The following is a 15931-nucleotide window of genomic DNA, read 5'->3' as shown; positions in this document are numbered from 1 at the left end:
TAATACAAGCAATTGCAATCAGTTTTGGGGGAGTGTCAATTATTCGCAAAAATTTGCTTTTTGTAGTCGGGCTCGGTGCCTGTCTCCATGAATAGCAGGGTTCCACTGTACTTATTTAGTGGTTCTGTGAGCGTGATGTAGCTTTTACAATCGTTTGTGATGTTATAAAGCACAGCCATATAGTAGTTGTATATGGAAAGTTGCATGTGTATCTTACCCATAATCATCAATAAGATGCGAACCAAGCACCACTACATCCAGGTCGTACTCATCAGGGTGGGATTTGATCCCAAACATGATAGGGGCCAGCTTCGAGTAGTCCGCCCTGTTGCATGTCGCCACACACACCCTTAGCCTCTCCTTACACTACACCAATGCAAATGTGACAGCCGTACACATCATATTAGTTATTACTGCATAAAGAGGTGTAGGTGAGACACATGAATGAGTTTTCAGGGAATACTAGCATCTGTTGTAACATTATGTAAGTCAAAGTGGCAATGACAGCGATACTGTCCTCCTAATTACATGACATCATGACAATGACTGGTTATTTTAAGGATGAGGTACCGCGTTGCTTGTTAACCATTTGTATTGTGTAATGCCTAGATCAGACTACAAGACAAATTTGGTTTCTTGCACAATGTCAGACTACTGTCATAAAATCTTGTCGTATATTGGGTAAGCACTTTGCTGTTTGAATAGTTTGCTAGTCAATGATTCTAAATATGGAAACATCACACCTGATTCAGATTGTCCATCTTTTCCGTTTTCAGCATTTCACTGCTTTGCATCCTCTTGGAGTAAAGTTCCTAGAAGGAAAAATTACGTGTTACTCAGTTCACACACAATACACAAAATAAAAAAAGCTCAGACCCTGTGGAATGTAAACAACGGTACACAAAAAAAAAAAAAAAAAAAGTAATTGTTTGTGTTACCAAAGCAACCCATACATACTACTTCTGTCACACCAGAAGAGGGAAAACCGTGATGTGGAAAAAGCACACTCGATACACCCAGATCACATGATAATAAGTCAAATTCAAGACTCCAACAAATTTTTGCAACAGCAGGCTGTCGTAAAAGGAAAAAAAATATGGTGGTTCAGTAGACTTGGTTTACAGGTGGTATTGTATATTGGGAGGCACATGTCCAAATATTTGATGACATGTCATCAAATCAACCTCAGATCACAACTAAAAAGTATAGAGGATGACAACAAACTATTGTTTTGGCATTCAGAAGCATCCTTGGACAAACTGAATCTGTGAAAATTGTTAACGATTTTAGAAACTCATCATTATTTTCACACTTAAATCAGAATCAGAATAATCATTATTGGCCAAGTTCTATATGTTAAAACATTGGGAATTTGTTCCCTGTAGTTAGAGCCACTGTAGTACTACAGCAAAGAAGCCACTGTGACAAAATATACATTTAGGACATAAACACAAAAGTACAGAGAGTCGTTAAGCAATATGAAGTGTTCAGAAGTGCGGTGTTACTGATTAAAAACCAAGTGTGGAAATGATGCACAGAGTCATTAAGCAATATGAATTAATATGACTCAAAAGCACAAACCTCAAAGTGAGAATGACTTTAGAAATGGAAGAAAAACAAATGTGTTACTATAATGTGACCTCTATATTAGGGCTGCACGATATTGGGGGGAAATTTTTTTAAACTTGTGATATATACACCGATGTAAATTAGACTTTACACCGATCTGATCGGCTTGATCGGTAACGGCCAAGAATTAACATTTTATGCTGATCGGCTTTAATGTCATAATTCACCTTTCCGATAAAGGACGTCATTGATCGGCTCCGCAAAAGACATTTTAGTCCACAGTATATCTGAATCCAAAAGCTAGTTTATTTTTAGCCTCGTTGCGTGTCTTTTGATGTCATTTATGATCACTGGGTTTTGTCAAATCAAACGCGATCGGATACACTCGTTACCACAGCCACGACAACAATGGATAGCGTGTGTGTTGGTCAAAAAAATAACACAATGGGGGAAAACGTGTGGTGGTGGTGAGGGTCACCGGTGCTCGGGAGAAGACGTTTGTTCAAGGATTGCTTGAGGTACAGTGGATATGGAAAGTACTCTTAAATTTTTCTCTCTTTGTTATATTGCAACCATTTGCTAAAATCATTTAAGTTTATATGTTTTCCCTCATTAATTACACACAGCACCCATATTGACAGAAAAAAACAGAATTGTTGACTTTTTTGCAGATTAAAAAAGAAAAACTGAAATATCACACAGTATTCAGACACTTTGCTGTGACATATATTCAACTTAGGTGCTGTCCATTTCTTGTAATCATCCTTGAGATGGTTTTACACCTTCATTGGAGTCCAGCTGTGTTTGATTATACAGATTGGACTTGATTTGGACACCCACACACCTGTCTATATAAGACCTTACAGCTCACAGTGCATGTCAGAGAAAATGAGAATCATGAGGTCAAAGTAACTGCCTAAAGAGCTAAGAAACAGAATTGTGGCAAGGCACAGATCCACATAAGGTTCCTAAGAGCACAGTGGCGCCCATAATCCTTAAATGGAAGACGTTTGGGATGACCAGAACCCTTACTAGAGCTGCCCGTCCGGCCAAACTGAGCAATCGGGGGTGAAGAGCCTTGGTGAGAGACGTAGAGAAGAACCCAAAGATCACTGTGGCTGAGCTCCAGAGATGCAGTTGGGAGATGGGAGAAAGTTCTAGAAAGTCAACCATCACTGCAGCCCTCCACCAGTCGGGGCTTTATGGCAGAGTGGCCCGACGGAAGCCTCTCCTCAGTGCAAGACTCATGAAAGCCTGCATGCTAATAAAAACACCCGAAGGAGTCCAAATGGTGGGAAATACTTCGGTCTCATGAGACCAAGATAGAACTTTTTGGCCTTAATTCTAACCAGTATGTGTGGAGAAAACCAGGTACTGCTCATCACCTTATTATTATTATTATCTCTCAGACATAATTCTGCAACACAAGATATGTGTTTCTTGATTCTTGGAGTATTTTCATAAAAGACATGTTACTTTTTTTGCATAATTGTCTCCTTTAAGTGTATGGATTGTTGTGCCAGTTATCTAAATGTCCTGTACAAGACACACTAAGATGACAAATCCATTTTCTGTACCGCTTCTCCTCGCGGGGGTGCTGGAGCCTATCCCTGCTATCTTTCCAGCGAGAGGCGGGGTACACCCTGAACTGGTCGCCATCCATCCATTTTCTGAGCCGCTTATCCTCACAAGGGTCGCAGGACTGCTGGAGACTATCTCAGCTATCAATGGGCAGGAGGCGGGGTACACCCTGAACTGGTTGCCAGCCAATCACAGGGCACATATAAAGCCAATCATTATATATTTTTTTAAATTGTTGGGTGTGGGTTCTCACATTTTAGAAATATCTCAAGATCTATGTACATGCCACTTAAATCAGTTTCAAGCCGATTAGGCATCATGCAGTGAAAAAATGTGCCTCAATAGTTTTCTCCAATATGTATCAGGTTATTAATTTATTTTAGCAGAGAACGTGTTGTGTGGAAAAGTGACAACAAAGCGATCTGCCATGACACATCACATACAGTGCCTTGCCCCCTTTTTCATACTTTCCCCCACTTTAACGTTTAAGATCATCAACCAAATGCACAGTCCCCTCCAAAAGTATTGTAACGGCAAGGTCAGTTCCTTTGTTTTTGTTGTATACTGAAGACATTTGGGCTTCAGATCAAAAGATGAATATGAGACAAAAATTCAGAAATCCAGCTTTAATGTGATGGTATTTACAACTTGATATGTTAAACTCAGGACAGATCATATTTTGTTTGAAGTCACCCACTTTTCAAGTGAGCAAAAGTATTGGAACAGACATGATTAAATTAACTTAGTGAATAACATTTCGGCGGCACGGTGACCGACTGGTTAGAGCGTCTGCTTCACAGTTCTGAGGAACGGGGTTCAATCCCCGGCCCCGCCTGTTTGGAGTTTGCATGTTCTCCCCGTGCCTGCGTGGGTTTTCTCCAGGCACTCCGGTTTCCTCCCACATCCCAAAAACATGCATGGGAGGTTAATTGACAACTCTAAATTTCCCGTAGGTGTGACTGTGAGTGCTAATGGTTGTTTGTTTGTCTGTGCCCTGCGATTGGCTGGCAACCAGTTCAGGGTGTACGATGCCTCCTGTCCGATGATAGCTGGGATAGGCTCCAGCACGCCCACGATCCTAGTGAGGAGAAGCGGCTCATAAAATGGATGGATGGATGAATAATATTTAATATTTGGCGGCATAACCCTTGCTTGCAATAACTGCATCAAGCCTTAGAGAAAAATGCATCCAAACTAATCGGGAGAAGCTTCATCATGCAACAAGACAATGACCCGAAACACACTGCCAACACAACAAAGGACTTCATCAGGGGAAAAAAGTGTAAGGTCTCAATCACCGGACCTTAACCAAACAGAGCATGCATTTTACCTCCTGAAGAGGAGATTGAAGGGAGAAACCCCCAGAAACAAACAAGAACTGTAAGAGGCTGCTGGAAAAGCATTTCAAATGAAGAATGCAACGGTCTGGTGAAGTCAATGGGTCACAGGCTTGATGCAGTTATTGCAAGCAAGGGTTATGCCACCAAATATTAAATGTTATTCACTTTAAGTTAAAGACTCGTATTGTGTGTGATGGTCTCGGGCTGCTCTACTCTTTCAGGAACTTGATGACTTACTGTGATTGGTCAAAGTCTGACCTTGAATCCGATTAAAATGCTGTGACATGACCTCAAAAAGACCGTTCATGCTCCAGTGTTGCTGAATTAAAAAAAAAATCTACAACGAGGAGTGGCCCAAATTATTATTATGTGAAAGACTCATTGCCATTTATAGAAAACGCCTGATTTTAGTTGTTGCTGCTGAAGATGGCCTAACCGGTTCTTAGGTTTTGGGGGCAATTACTTTTTCAGATAGGGCGAGGTATCTTTGCAGTTATTTTTCTTTAATAAATGCAATCACCATCTAAAAATTGTATTGTATGTTTACGTGGGTTATGTTTGATATTTAGATATGTCTGATGATCTTAAAGTGGGGAACCTGCAAAAAAAAGTGGGACAAATACTTTTTCACAGCACTTTACAGTAGATGTAGACTGAAACAGAGTTCAGGATGGTGAGAAACTCTGCAAAAGAAATACTTGCCCACTTCTAGACAATAGAACAGGTTCCACCGGCTCCATAGCACCCGATAAGACAAGTCATAACAAAATAATAACGCCTGAGTTTACTTTCCATCTCCTAGCAGTGAGCTTTTGAGTCATACCCGGACAATGGTGCAATTAAGTGTGTTCCGCATGTTTGGACATCCCATTGTAAGTTCAATGACATTACCTTACGTAGGTCATCAGTATCAAAATTCAGAGTCATTCAAACGATGATGTCATTTTGTATACCAACTAGGGATGGGTATTGAAAACAGAAACTGTGAGAGCTGGTTCTAAAGTTAATCGTTCGGTGAATGTTCAAGCGATTCTCTTACTGATCCTATATTGCTGGGTTCCTACACATTTGAGATTTCAAAATTCCATACTTTTTCCAGACCCCAATTTTGAGATTTCTCTGTAAAAAAATATATATAATTTGGGACATTTGAGTAAATAGGTGTGTATCGTTCTTAATTTCATACATTTTATAGACAAAATAGAATTTATTTTCCTTTGCAACACCCGACGGCTTGACTATGAAGAGTCATTCTAATCCCGTAACTTTTCTCAGGGAATGTAAATGCTAGTCAGTGATAGTGTTAAATAGCAACCACAGGTATGGGGATAAAATCAGTTTTTATTATTACAATTACAAACCTAATTTGAAACCCTAAAACGCTCTTTAAACCCTAATTTAAAAAACACTAACCCAGTTATGAAACCATACTTTGAAACGCTAACCCTGTTTTGAAAACCCAATTTGAAACTCTCATATATTCTCTTTAAGCCCTAATTTGAAACCGTAACCATGTTTTAAAATCTTACTTTGAAACACTAACCCTGTTTTAAAACCCTAACCTTATTTTGAAACCCTAATTTAAAACCTAAAACTCTCGAGTTAAAACCCTAATTTTGAAACACTAACCCTGTCTTCAAACCCTAACAATCTTGAACCCTACTTTGAAATCCTAAACCAGTTTTGAAATCTTATTTCAAAACCCTATCCCGGTCTTGAAACCCTAATTTTAAACTCTAACCCATGTTTTAAAATTACTTTGAAAGCCTAAACTTGTCTTGAAACCCTAGTTTGAAACCCTAAAACTCTTGAAACCTTAATTTGAAACCCTACCCCTGTCTTGAAACCCTTATTTGAAACAGATTCATTTTAACAACGACTCAATTTGTATCACGATTCTTGGTTGCTGATTCGATTCAAAGGCGATATTGGTTCATTTAGAACAATACGATCCAAAAAGAATCAGTGGATTGAAATCAATTCAGTAACTTTTTAGCCAAAAATTCAAGCAGTGAGACTGCTAAATAAATACCTGGATAGTTGACAGTGCATGTCATATTTTCTAAATTCCTTTTGTTTCTTGTAAAGGTATCAGGTAAACATAATTATAGTTATACATAAACAACCATTAATGGCAAATGCATTCACAATTTATTTGAATAAAGTGCAACTAACGTCTCTTCAGGTTGGATTAACAATAAATTGACCTCCTACTTCTGATGCTGTTTTCAACATACAGATTAAATACACACGTTAATAATAAACATACTTATTGTAGTTGAACACAAAATATGTAATGCTCAAATGTACTAATCATAGTTATATCTACCTAATAGTAGACTTTACACCAATCTGATCGGCTTGATCGGTATCGGCCGATAATTAGCATTTTATGCTGATTGTTTTATCGGCTTTCATGTCATAATTCGGCGATCCGATCAATGACGTCATCGATCGGCTCTGCAAAAAAAACATTTACTCCGCGTCGCCGTGGCATATGAATCCAAAAGCTAGTTTATTTTTAGCCTTGTCACGTATCTTGTGGCGTAGTACTGTAACTATCTGACAGCCAATATAGTTTTTTCAATCTTATCGGTGAAAAAATACATCGTCGGTGTGGGACTATTTTGCGGTGTCGCAGACAAACAACTGAAGTACGTCTTGGGGGACATCATCTAAATGCTTCAACACAACAAATTTGATCAGCCACATGAATAATGTACAAAAGGAGGAGCATGCCACGTTCAAGCAATGCAGCGTGGGAAAAAAAAAAAAAAAGGAAATCCAAACGGACACAAACTCTGCCCAACACCCGTCCATATAGCTGGGAATGTGAGACAGTTAAGAGTAAGCATGTAATTAACAGTATTTGTTTAAGTAATTTAATTGCAATAAAGTAATTTAATTACAGTAAGTCAGCACCCATGATTTCTGTCATGTTGTAATGTTGATTTGACCTAAACTTTTGTCAGTGGCCAATCCTTAAATGGCCCCTAGAGGTCATTGATGTTTTAGATTTTGTCTAAAATGAGAATACTTTTATACTAGAGAATACTTTAAGATACTCAGTATGCAGTACACAATATACACAATAAATGAACAAGTCATTTAAATAAACACATAGCTCCATCTTGTGATCGGATCGGTGATCGGTTATCGTTTTTTTCGGTGATCAGCCCCAAAAATCCTGATCATGTAAAGCCTACCTAATAGTGGTTACGTAGCTCTGAGTAGATTGTGATGTACAACTACCTGTTATGTTATACTGCAATATGCACAAGATGGAAATTTGTACCAGTCAAGCTGAAAACCTGGCTGAAATGTCTCACAAATTGTTGTTTGCCTTGCTTGCTTCTTGGATCCCAGTGATTGTACATCAACTTAGTGGCTTCAAGTTCTCATATTACTTGTTATTACTTATCCTTGATCGTTTTAGATTACTGCAAAACCAGAATCTGTCCAAATCTCTAATTTAATCTTCAAAGGACATTCGACGAGATAAATTTTGCGCTCTGCTCAATGTGCCGTGACATTTCCTCCACTGCGTTTGCGTCTCAATGGCGCCAGAAAAACATTACAGTTTGATACTCCCACATAGATCATTTTAAACTTAAAACTATGTGAGACCCAGGATGCAAGAGTACACAAGACAATGAGTCCCAGGCTTGGTACAATGAGTCCATGCAACTTATCATCACGGAGTACAGACACAGTACTGTAATTTCCCGTGTAAAATGCACATTTCCCCCCCCCCCAAAAAAATTGTCAAAAGTCAATAGTGCGCATTATATACACACATTTTATAAATGTACGCCACCAACTAGAGGTTATGAAAAAGTTCCACACTTTCATTCCAATATGCCATTGCCACTGGAGTTTATTAGAAAGGTGTACACTATCATTCTAATATGCCATCGCCACCTAGAGGTTATGAGAAAGGTGTACACTTTCATTCCAAAATGCCACCACCACCGAGTGGTTATGAAAAAGGTGTAGCCTACACTTTCATTCCAATATGACAGGGGGTACGTATGACTGCATACATGTACAGTTCTGCTCATAAGTCTATATAGCCTGGCACAATTTGTGTAATATTGTTTGTATGTTTTTAAATATGACTGAACAACAACAATCTTTTCTTTAAAGAACTGTACCAGTCTTACAAATTCTGCCTGGGTAATCAAACATATGAGCACAACAGTGTGTTGTTTCATTTACTAAATAAAAGTAGGGCTGTGACTTTCAAAATAAGAGCAAGTAAATAAAATTTTTAAAAAGTATTATGTTTTCAAATAAAGTGCTTAACATCAGGATAATTCTTTGGAAAAAAACTAACAAAATAAAGATATTACTTCATGTTTTGATCACATGGGTAGAAGCAACATCATGTAAAAATGCATTATACATAGGTAGAAGGGTTTTCCAGAATTTTTACGTCAACTTTGGGAGTGTGTATTATACATGGGTGTGCATTATACACAGTAATCCTCCGCTATATCACAGTTCTTCCTTTGCTGTCCCGCTATATTGCAGATTTTTATTACAGTTGTTACTCTATTTTTTTTTTACACTGTACAATATTTGTGTTAGCCATTGCTCTCCCTCTCAATGTATGGTATCAGTTTAGTTTTTTTATTTTAATTTTTGAGGATGATATATTTTCCACAAAACTCACCACGCCAAACGATAGTATTGTTGATGTTCTTGATGCCACTTATACAGTGATACAAGATCATAATAATTAAAGTACATCCTTTTTTAAGAACAATTAACTCAAATAATATATTGAACATTGGCATTGTAATGTATAACAATAAATATAACATCTTAGATAAATAAAAAATATAAATAAAAGACGCTCAGGCTCTGTTTACAAAAATTGCACTGAAAAAATACAAAAAAATACTTGCACAGAGGTATATCTATCCATCCATTTTCAACACCGCTTATCGTGGTTAGGGTCGCGGGGCGCTGCAGCCTATCCCAGCTGACTACGGGCAAAAGGCGAACTACACCCTGAACTTGTCGCCAGTCAGCCGCAGGGCACATATAGACATGGACAACCATTCGCACTCACATTCGCGCCGTCACTGAACCCACGCCTTAACAGGCAATATACTGCCTATCAAGTTCAACTTTTCAGTTGGTTCAGAATAAATGCAAAGTATAGCAACATAAATAACAGCACAACAAGTGGATCAAAGCAAACTGTTTTGATTCAACATTTGTAATACTCAGAACTCTGCAGCCTTCCTTTAAACACTGCTTTGTCAATCTGTTCAATGGCTACATCTCTTACAATAGTGAGTACACTATACTGTATATAATGTGAGCATACGTGCACATATACGTTGTCACGTTTGTATTTGCATTGTTTCGGCAAAGACTTTCACGGGAAATGAGAAATGTTCCACCGTGTTTTTTGTTCCCAGCTGAAGAAATTGTGTTTGTGTTTAAAGTGGATTTTGTCACTTTGAGGTTTTAAGTTCTTTGAGGTTAAGTTAACAAATTCGACATACCAGCTCGTTGGGCTGGCTTGAATCCAGAATGGTCCCACATCGGCACGCTGGTGTTAGACTTTGAAACTAATTCCATTTATGCCGCTCAACTTTCTGTAACTGTGCAGCTACCTACTTGCCGTCAGAAAACTTAGCTTTGAGGACGCTCACTACGCTAATGCCTGCATTTGAAAAGCATGCACAAGTGTGCACACACCAATAGGCACGCATACTGGGCATACTTCCATCCCACTCTTAATACTTGATGCCTGCGTCACTTTCGGTGATACTATTTTACTTTTTATAGTCGGCCTACAATTCCATCCAATTCCATCAATTCCAATCCTAATAATATCAACAGCTGCAAGGATCATACTGGTAATGGAATACACAGTCAGCTCTTAAACTGAAGTAGATCTAACTTGTTATGAATTAATTCCATGGCAGTCTGAACAAATGCATCTATCATTAGGTACGATGCATCTGCTCCTTTTTCCCTGGAGCTACACATTTTTCTTCAGTTTTTAGTCTAATGACAAAGATTCTAATCTAATCTAATTAGCTGTTTAGGACAGCATCCATTCTTAATCACAGTCTAAAGGGAGCCTGTTAGAGTTTACAGTAAAATATTTTTCCTAATTATTGACTCAATACAGGGCGGCACGGTGGGCGACTGGTTAGAGCGTCAGCCTCACAGCTCTGAGGACCGGGGTTCAATCCCCGGCCCCGCCTGTGTGGAGTTTGCATGTTCTCCCCGTCCGTGTCTGCATGGGTTTTCTCCGGGCCCTCCGGTTTCCTCCCACATCCCAAAAACATGCATTAATTGGAGACTCTAAATTGCCCGTGGGTGTGACTGTGAGTGCGAATGGTTGTTTGTTTCTATGTGCCCTGCGATTGGCTGGCAACTAGTTCAGGGTGTACCCCGCCTGCCCGATGATAGCTGGGATAGGCTCCAGCGCACCCATGACCCTAGTGAGGAGAAGCGGTTCAGAAAATGGATGGATGGATGACTCAATACAACTGAATGCACTCAATCACTTTTGACTGAACACATTAACAAACAAATAAGCAGGTTTGTACATTTGCAACCACCTTCAAATCAGATTAACTTTTACTCCAGCAAACACTCCAGTGTCCTTGGCGACATTTGAATCAACAGAACAAGTTTGTTTTTATCATGTCATGGCCACTGACAGATTAGCCACCAGTCAAGCCAACTTGCACACCAATCTCTCTAGAGAGAGAAAATAAAATTATCAACTGTGCCTTGACTATCTGTTGTGACTGGAGACGGATCGGGCTGACATACCAGTTATAATGGGACAGTTTTTCCTTCCTCCAGGATAATCTGCTACACCTTCAGTGAACTGCCGCTATATCGCGAGTCATCGTTTGCACCCCATGTTATTTCGCAGATTTCTGAACTATGGTTTTAATTTAATTTTATTTTTTTTTACAGGATACAGGCAAGTCCCTATTTAGAGTTGTGCGCTCGGTGTACTACCATGAGACTGAAAATACCAGCACAAAATATCGCAGATAATCACCAATTGAGGGTAGGTCTCAAACATACTCGCAATAAAATAACTATTTGTTTGAATATAACAAAACGGTCACAAATAAACACACCAACGCATATTATTGCCACACAGTTTATCCTGTGTACAAAAAACTGAAGATTCTTCATCACATAAACACGTACAAAAAACACAATGTAACCAAACATGTTATGAAGCCAATCTCCCATTCAGCAAAATGTAACTTCTACTCAAGCATCACAAGACCACATCAGCAGCCAAGAACTTGGCATTACAGTGTGGGGGGAAGGTAAGTATGCAAATCAAAAAAGAGGCAGCCGAGAGGGAAGAAGATGGAGATATTGAGCGATGTCAGAAAGGCAGACAAAAAAAATCATTAAAAAAAATAAGATATTTGATCATAAATATTTGAGAGGAAGCAGAAAAAATGTCACGACTCACATGAGGATTTTTGCAAACAAAACCACAATGTGTTTCCATTCCTCCACAATAGGATCTTCCACCAATCACCTCCTATCCTGTACTTCAACTTTTCAGTCTATTGCTATTTAAACATGTTTAACTCGGTAGGCAGGAATGTGGGAGGTGAAAAGAAAGGGGAGAGGGAGGGAGGGGGAGGGGGGGAGAGAGAGAGAGAGAGAGAGAGAGAGAGAGAGAGAGAGAGAGAGAGAGAGAGAGAGAGAGAGAGAGAGAGAGAGGCATGTAGTCAGGGGAGGGGAGGAATTGGGTTGGGCTTATTTGAATTTTAGTGTGTGATTGGCTGAGAGGGTGGAAGAATGAGAAAGAAATAAAGAGGAAGACTACATCCATCCATCCATTTTCTGGAGCCTATCCCAGCCATCTTCAGGCGAGAGACGGGGTACACCCTGAACTTGTCGCCAGCCAATCACAGGGCACACAAACAAACAACCATTTGCACACACATTCACACCTACGGGCAATTTAGAGTCTTCAACCAACCTACCATGCATGTTTTTGGGATGTGGGAGGAAACCGGAGTACCCGGAGAAACCCACGCAGGCACGGGGAGAACATGCAAACTCCACACAGGCGGGGCCGGGATTTGAACCCTGGTGCTCAGACCTGTGAGGCAGATGTGCTAACCAGTCAATCACCGTGCTGTCGCGGAAGACCACAATAATATTATCATATTGTCTTAATTTGGCAATACTAGGGAAAATAAATTGTGCGAAATCAATGTGACATGATCACACCATTTATTACAAAAGCATGTTTGGCATCTGACAACAGATTTTTTTTCAAGACATAAGCATCATTATGAATAACATATCCTGTAAGCAGCCAAGCTCTATGCCATTATAGTAAAATAAAACATGTTTTGTAGTTTTTCCTCTTCCTTGATGAGCTCCCTCAGCACTAATTCCATCCATCCATCCATTTTCTGAGCTGCTTCTCCTCACTAGGGTCGCGGGCGTGCTGGAGCCTATCCCAGCTATCATCGGGCAGGAGGCGGGGTACACCCTGAACTGGTTGCCAGCCAATCGCAGCGCACATACAAACAATCAACCATTCACACTCACATTCACACCTACAGGCAATTTAGAGTTGTCAATTGTAGATTACCATGCATGTTTTTGGGATGTGGGAGGAAACCGGAGTGCCCGGAGAAAACTCTCGCAGGCACGGGGAGAACCTGCAAACCCCGCCTCCTGCCCGATGATAGCTGGGATTGGCTCAAGCACTCCCGCGATCCTTATGAGGATAAGCGGCTCAGAAAATGGATAGAATGTATCTTTGTTCCTCTATTTATGCCAGTGAAGAATAGTGACTGACAGAACAAATGAATTGTCTTCTATTAGACCTGTATCTATTATTCCAGTAATTAATGTATCCACCTTTTGTGACATTTTTTTTGTTGGTATGCCGTGAGATTTTTTCAATTGTAAAATATGTTCCTTGGCTCCATAAAGGTTGGAAATCACTGCTCTAGTCAGATCCTGTATTCTAATCAGTCAGGTCAAACCAACATTACATGACAGAAATAGTGGGTGCTAACTTACTGTCATTAAATTACTTAATTTTTAATTAAATGACTTCACCCACACCAAAACGTTAGAGCATGATTTGTCAGAACGGCGGCATGTTTACGTCCAACCGTTCGTGCTACCACTCGCTTGCTAGGCTACATAACGTTTTTGTTGCCTGCTTGCGAGCCGTATCGTATTAAAAGTACGGGAACATACCTCAAGCAAGCCTTAAACAAGCCTGTCCTGAGCACCGGTGACCACCAACATGTTTTGAACATTTAACAGCGAGACCGGATATATGTTGCAGATATCTGCAATTTAGTTTTGCCTAGTCAAAAAGAACTTTGAGATATCTGTAGCTATATTCTTCCTTTCCACAATTAGCATTTCAAAGATCTGTAACATCATTTTGCCTCAGACAGATGTCACTTTTGCCATTCATGTGTACGTAGTTTGCCATCACAGATCTACAATTCATTTGCAGATATAGTAAACCCCAGCTGTATTGCCATTCAGTTTTCACGGTCCACATATCTTGTGTTTTTGGGGTGTTATTACAGTTGTAACTTGATTTTTATTTTTTTTACTACCGTTTGTACATTATTTTTGTATTTTCCTTTATTGGTCTTGATCTCTTAAAAATCTTGTGTGTATTTAAAAGTGTTTGTATTGTTTTAAAACTATGTTTAAAGACCGTAAGAAATGTTAAGTACTGTAAATATTTTAAGAACATGCCTTTAAATGTTGCGGATTTCACTTATTGAGGGGTGGACTGGAACGTAACCCCCGCGATGGAGGTGGGGTTTACTGTATCTGCGATGTGAATTACAGATATCTGTGACAGAACTGTTGACGTGTAACTCCAGTTTGAGATATCTAATCCAGTGGTTCTCAAAGTGTGGTACGAGTATTCTTTCACATACCACCTGTGGTGAATCACTTAATTAATCACTTAATTAAATGTTTAAACCACAAACTTTTTTATTAATCCACTCCATTACATTTGATAAGTACAGTTCAGTTGTATTTAACTTTAAAGTACAATACATTGCCATTTAATCTATTAGAACTGTTTCTTTTCAAACATTTAGGTATATATTTGGTTATTTAACTTAAATGTGGAGTATTATTTAATTGAATACTTATTTAAAGGACAGTTTTTCAATTTTCCTATATTTAAGATCAGTGTTCATGTTGAAACTGTTGCAGTGGCTTACAATAATATTAAATGAAACCTCTGCCTCATTTTTTATGAAAAATTCAGCCTACTGTATTTTAATGTTATCATGATGGTTGCACTTGTAGAGTCAAATATTTTTTGAGGTGGTAAAAAGTGTGAGAACCACTGATCTAATCTATAATTTGATTCTGACTGGTCATAACTGCAGTTCAAGATATGTGCCATCTACATGTACCTTTTTAGATATTTAACATTCTAATTTAGCACATCGAAAAGTGACGTCATTTGCCCAAACCTAGGCAAATTATCATGCAGATGTTTGAAACAGTCACACTTCTGTTGCAGATGTATTTAAAGGAAATCACACTGATGTAACAAATGTAACTATGATTCGTGAGAAAGACGCTGTTGACATCTGCAATGATTATTTCGGATAGTCAAATGTATAGCTTTTAAAATGTTTTATCCGCTCGCCAAATAATTTCTGACCACAGTGACCAGTGGTGTGACCTGGCCAGTACGTGCATGCTAACGCTCAAGATGCCGGTTCTTGCGCCATTAAATAGTACACACGTTTTATCACGTCCGGGGCTTTCTGCCTCCTCGAGAAAGCCTCTATCGGCTGATAAGACGATGAATGCGGATGTCATAGCAATACAGTAGGATGAAGCGGCCGTGCTACATTCAATGTTATGCTAGCACGTTAAATGAAATCACACGTATCACAATTAGGTGGCGTTATATTTGAGTTGCACGTCATCTTCACTTAACGGACTAGCTGCGTCGCAGTTAGCCGAGCTGATTCACCGCACCTAGTATGTACAGTCAGTGTCCAAGTGACGCTAAAGTGTAGCTCAAGTTCACGACCCAACAACAACGGTCAATGACGGCGAACCTTACCTTTAATTATTCACTGTTGGGTGTCCTTGCCGCCTGGCGTATTCGCCACTTTCTGTTGTATTTTTCTCCAGTACGTTGCGCTTTGCCGAGCCGCAACGCGTTACCAGGATTCCCACTTAGTTTCTAGGTAGGACACGCGTCATTACAACATGATTGGCTCCTGATCACCATCCCAAACATGTGTCACATTTGTACGAATTAAAAACAAATACGTTTGTTATGGTTAAGTTTAGGACTAGGGTTAGGTTTTAAGGCAGTTTAGGATGGATTAGGGTGGGTTAGGGTTCGTGGGAAAAATATTAACGCCGCCACACTTAACTCGCATACAGTACTTATT

The 15931-nt window shown here is 39.4% G+C and overlaps 1 protein-coding gene across 2 annotated transcripts in view; it reads right to left on the bottom strand.

Annotated features, from left to right (window-relative positions):
• The window catches only part of gne (glucosamine (UDP-N-acetyl)-2-epimerase/N-acetylmannosamine kinase), a 40211-nt gene extending 24280 nt beyond the window's left edge, over nucleotides 1–15931 (bottom strand). Inside the window, exons 1-3 of one of the 2 annotated variants that reach the window (XM_061678634.1) lie at nucleotides 15595–15931; nucleotides 744–812; nucleotides 218–366 (exon numbers count right to left, since the gene is read on the bottom strand). In XM_061678634.1, the coding sequence (XP_061534618.1) occupies nucleotides 218–366; nucleotides 744–794 (200 nt within the window). In that variant the 5' untranslated portion in view covers nucleotides 795–812; nucleotides 15595–15931. Of the gene's footprint in view, nucleotides 1–217; nucleotides 367–743; nucleotides 813–11967; nucleotides 12112–15594 lie in introns of those variants that run through there. The other variant, XM_061678633.1, reaches the window with a different exon arrangement.

This window comes from Phycodurus eques, chromosome 6 (assembly GCF_024500275.1).
Source record: "Phycodurus eques isolate BA_2022a chromosome 6, UOR_Pequ_1.1, whole genome shotgun sequence".
In the NCBI taxonomy this organism is placed as follows: Eukaryota; Metazoa; Chordata; class Actinopteri; order Syngnathiformes; family Syngnathidae; genus Phycodurus; species Phycodurus eques.
Note: the sequence above shows the minus strand (reverse complement) of the source record. Positions and strands in the feature narration are given on the sequence as shown.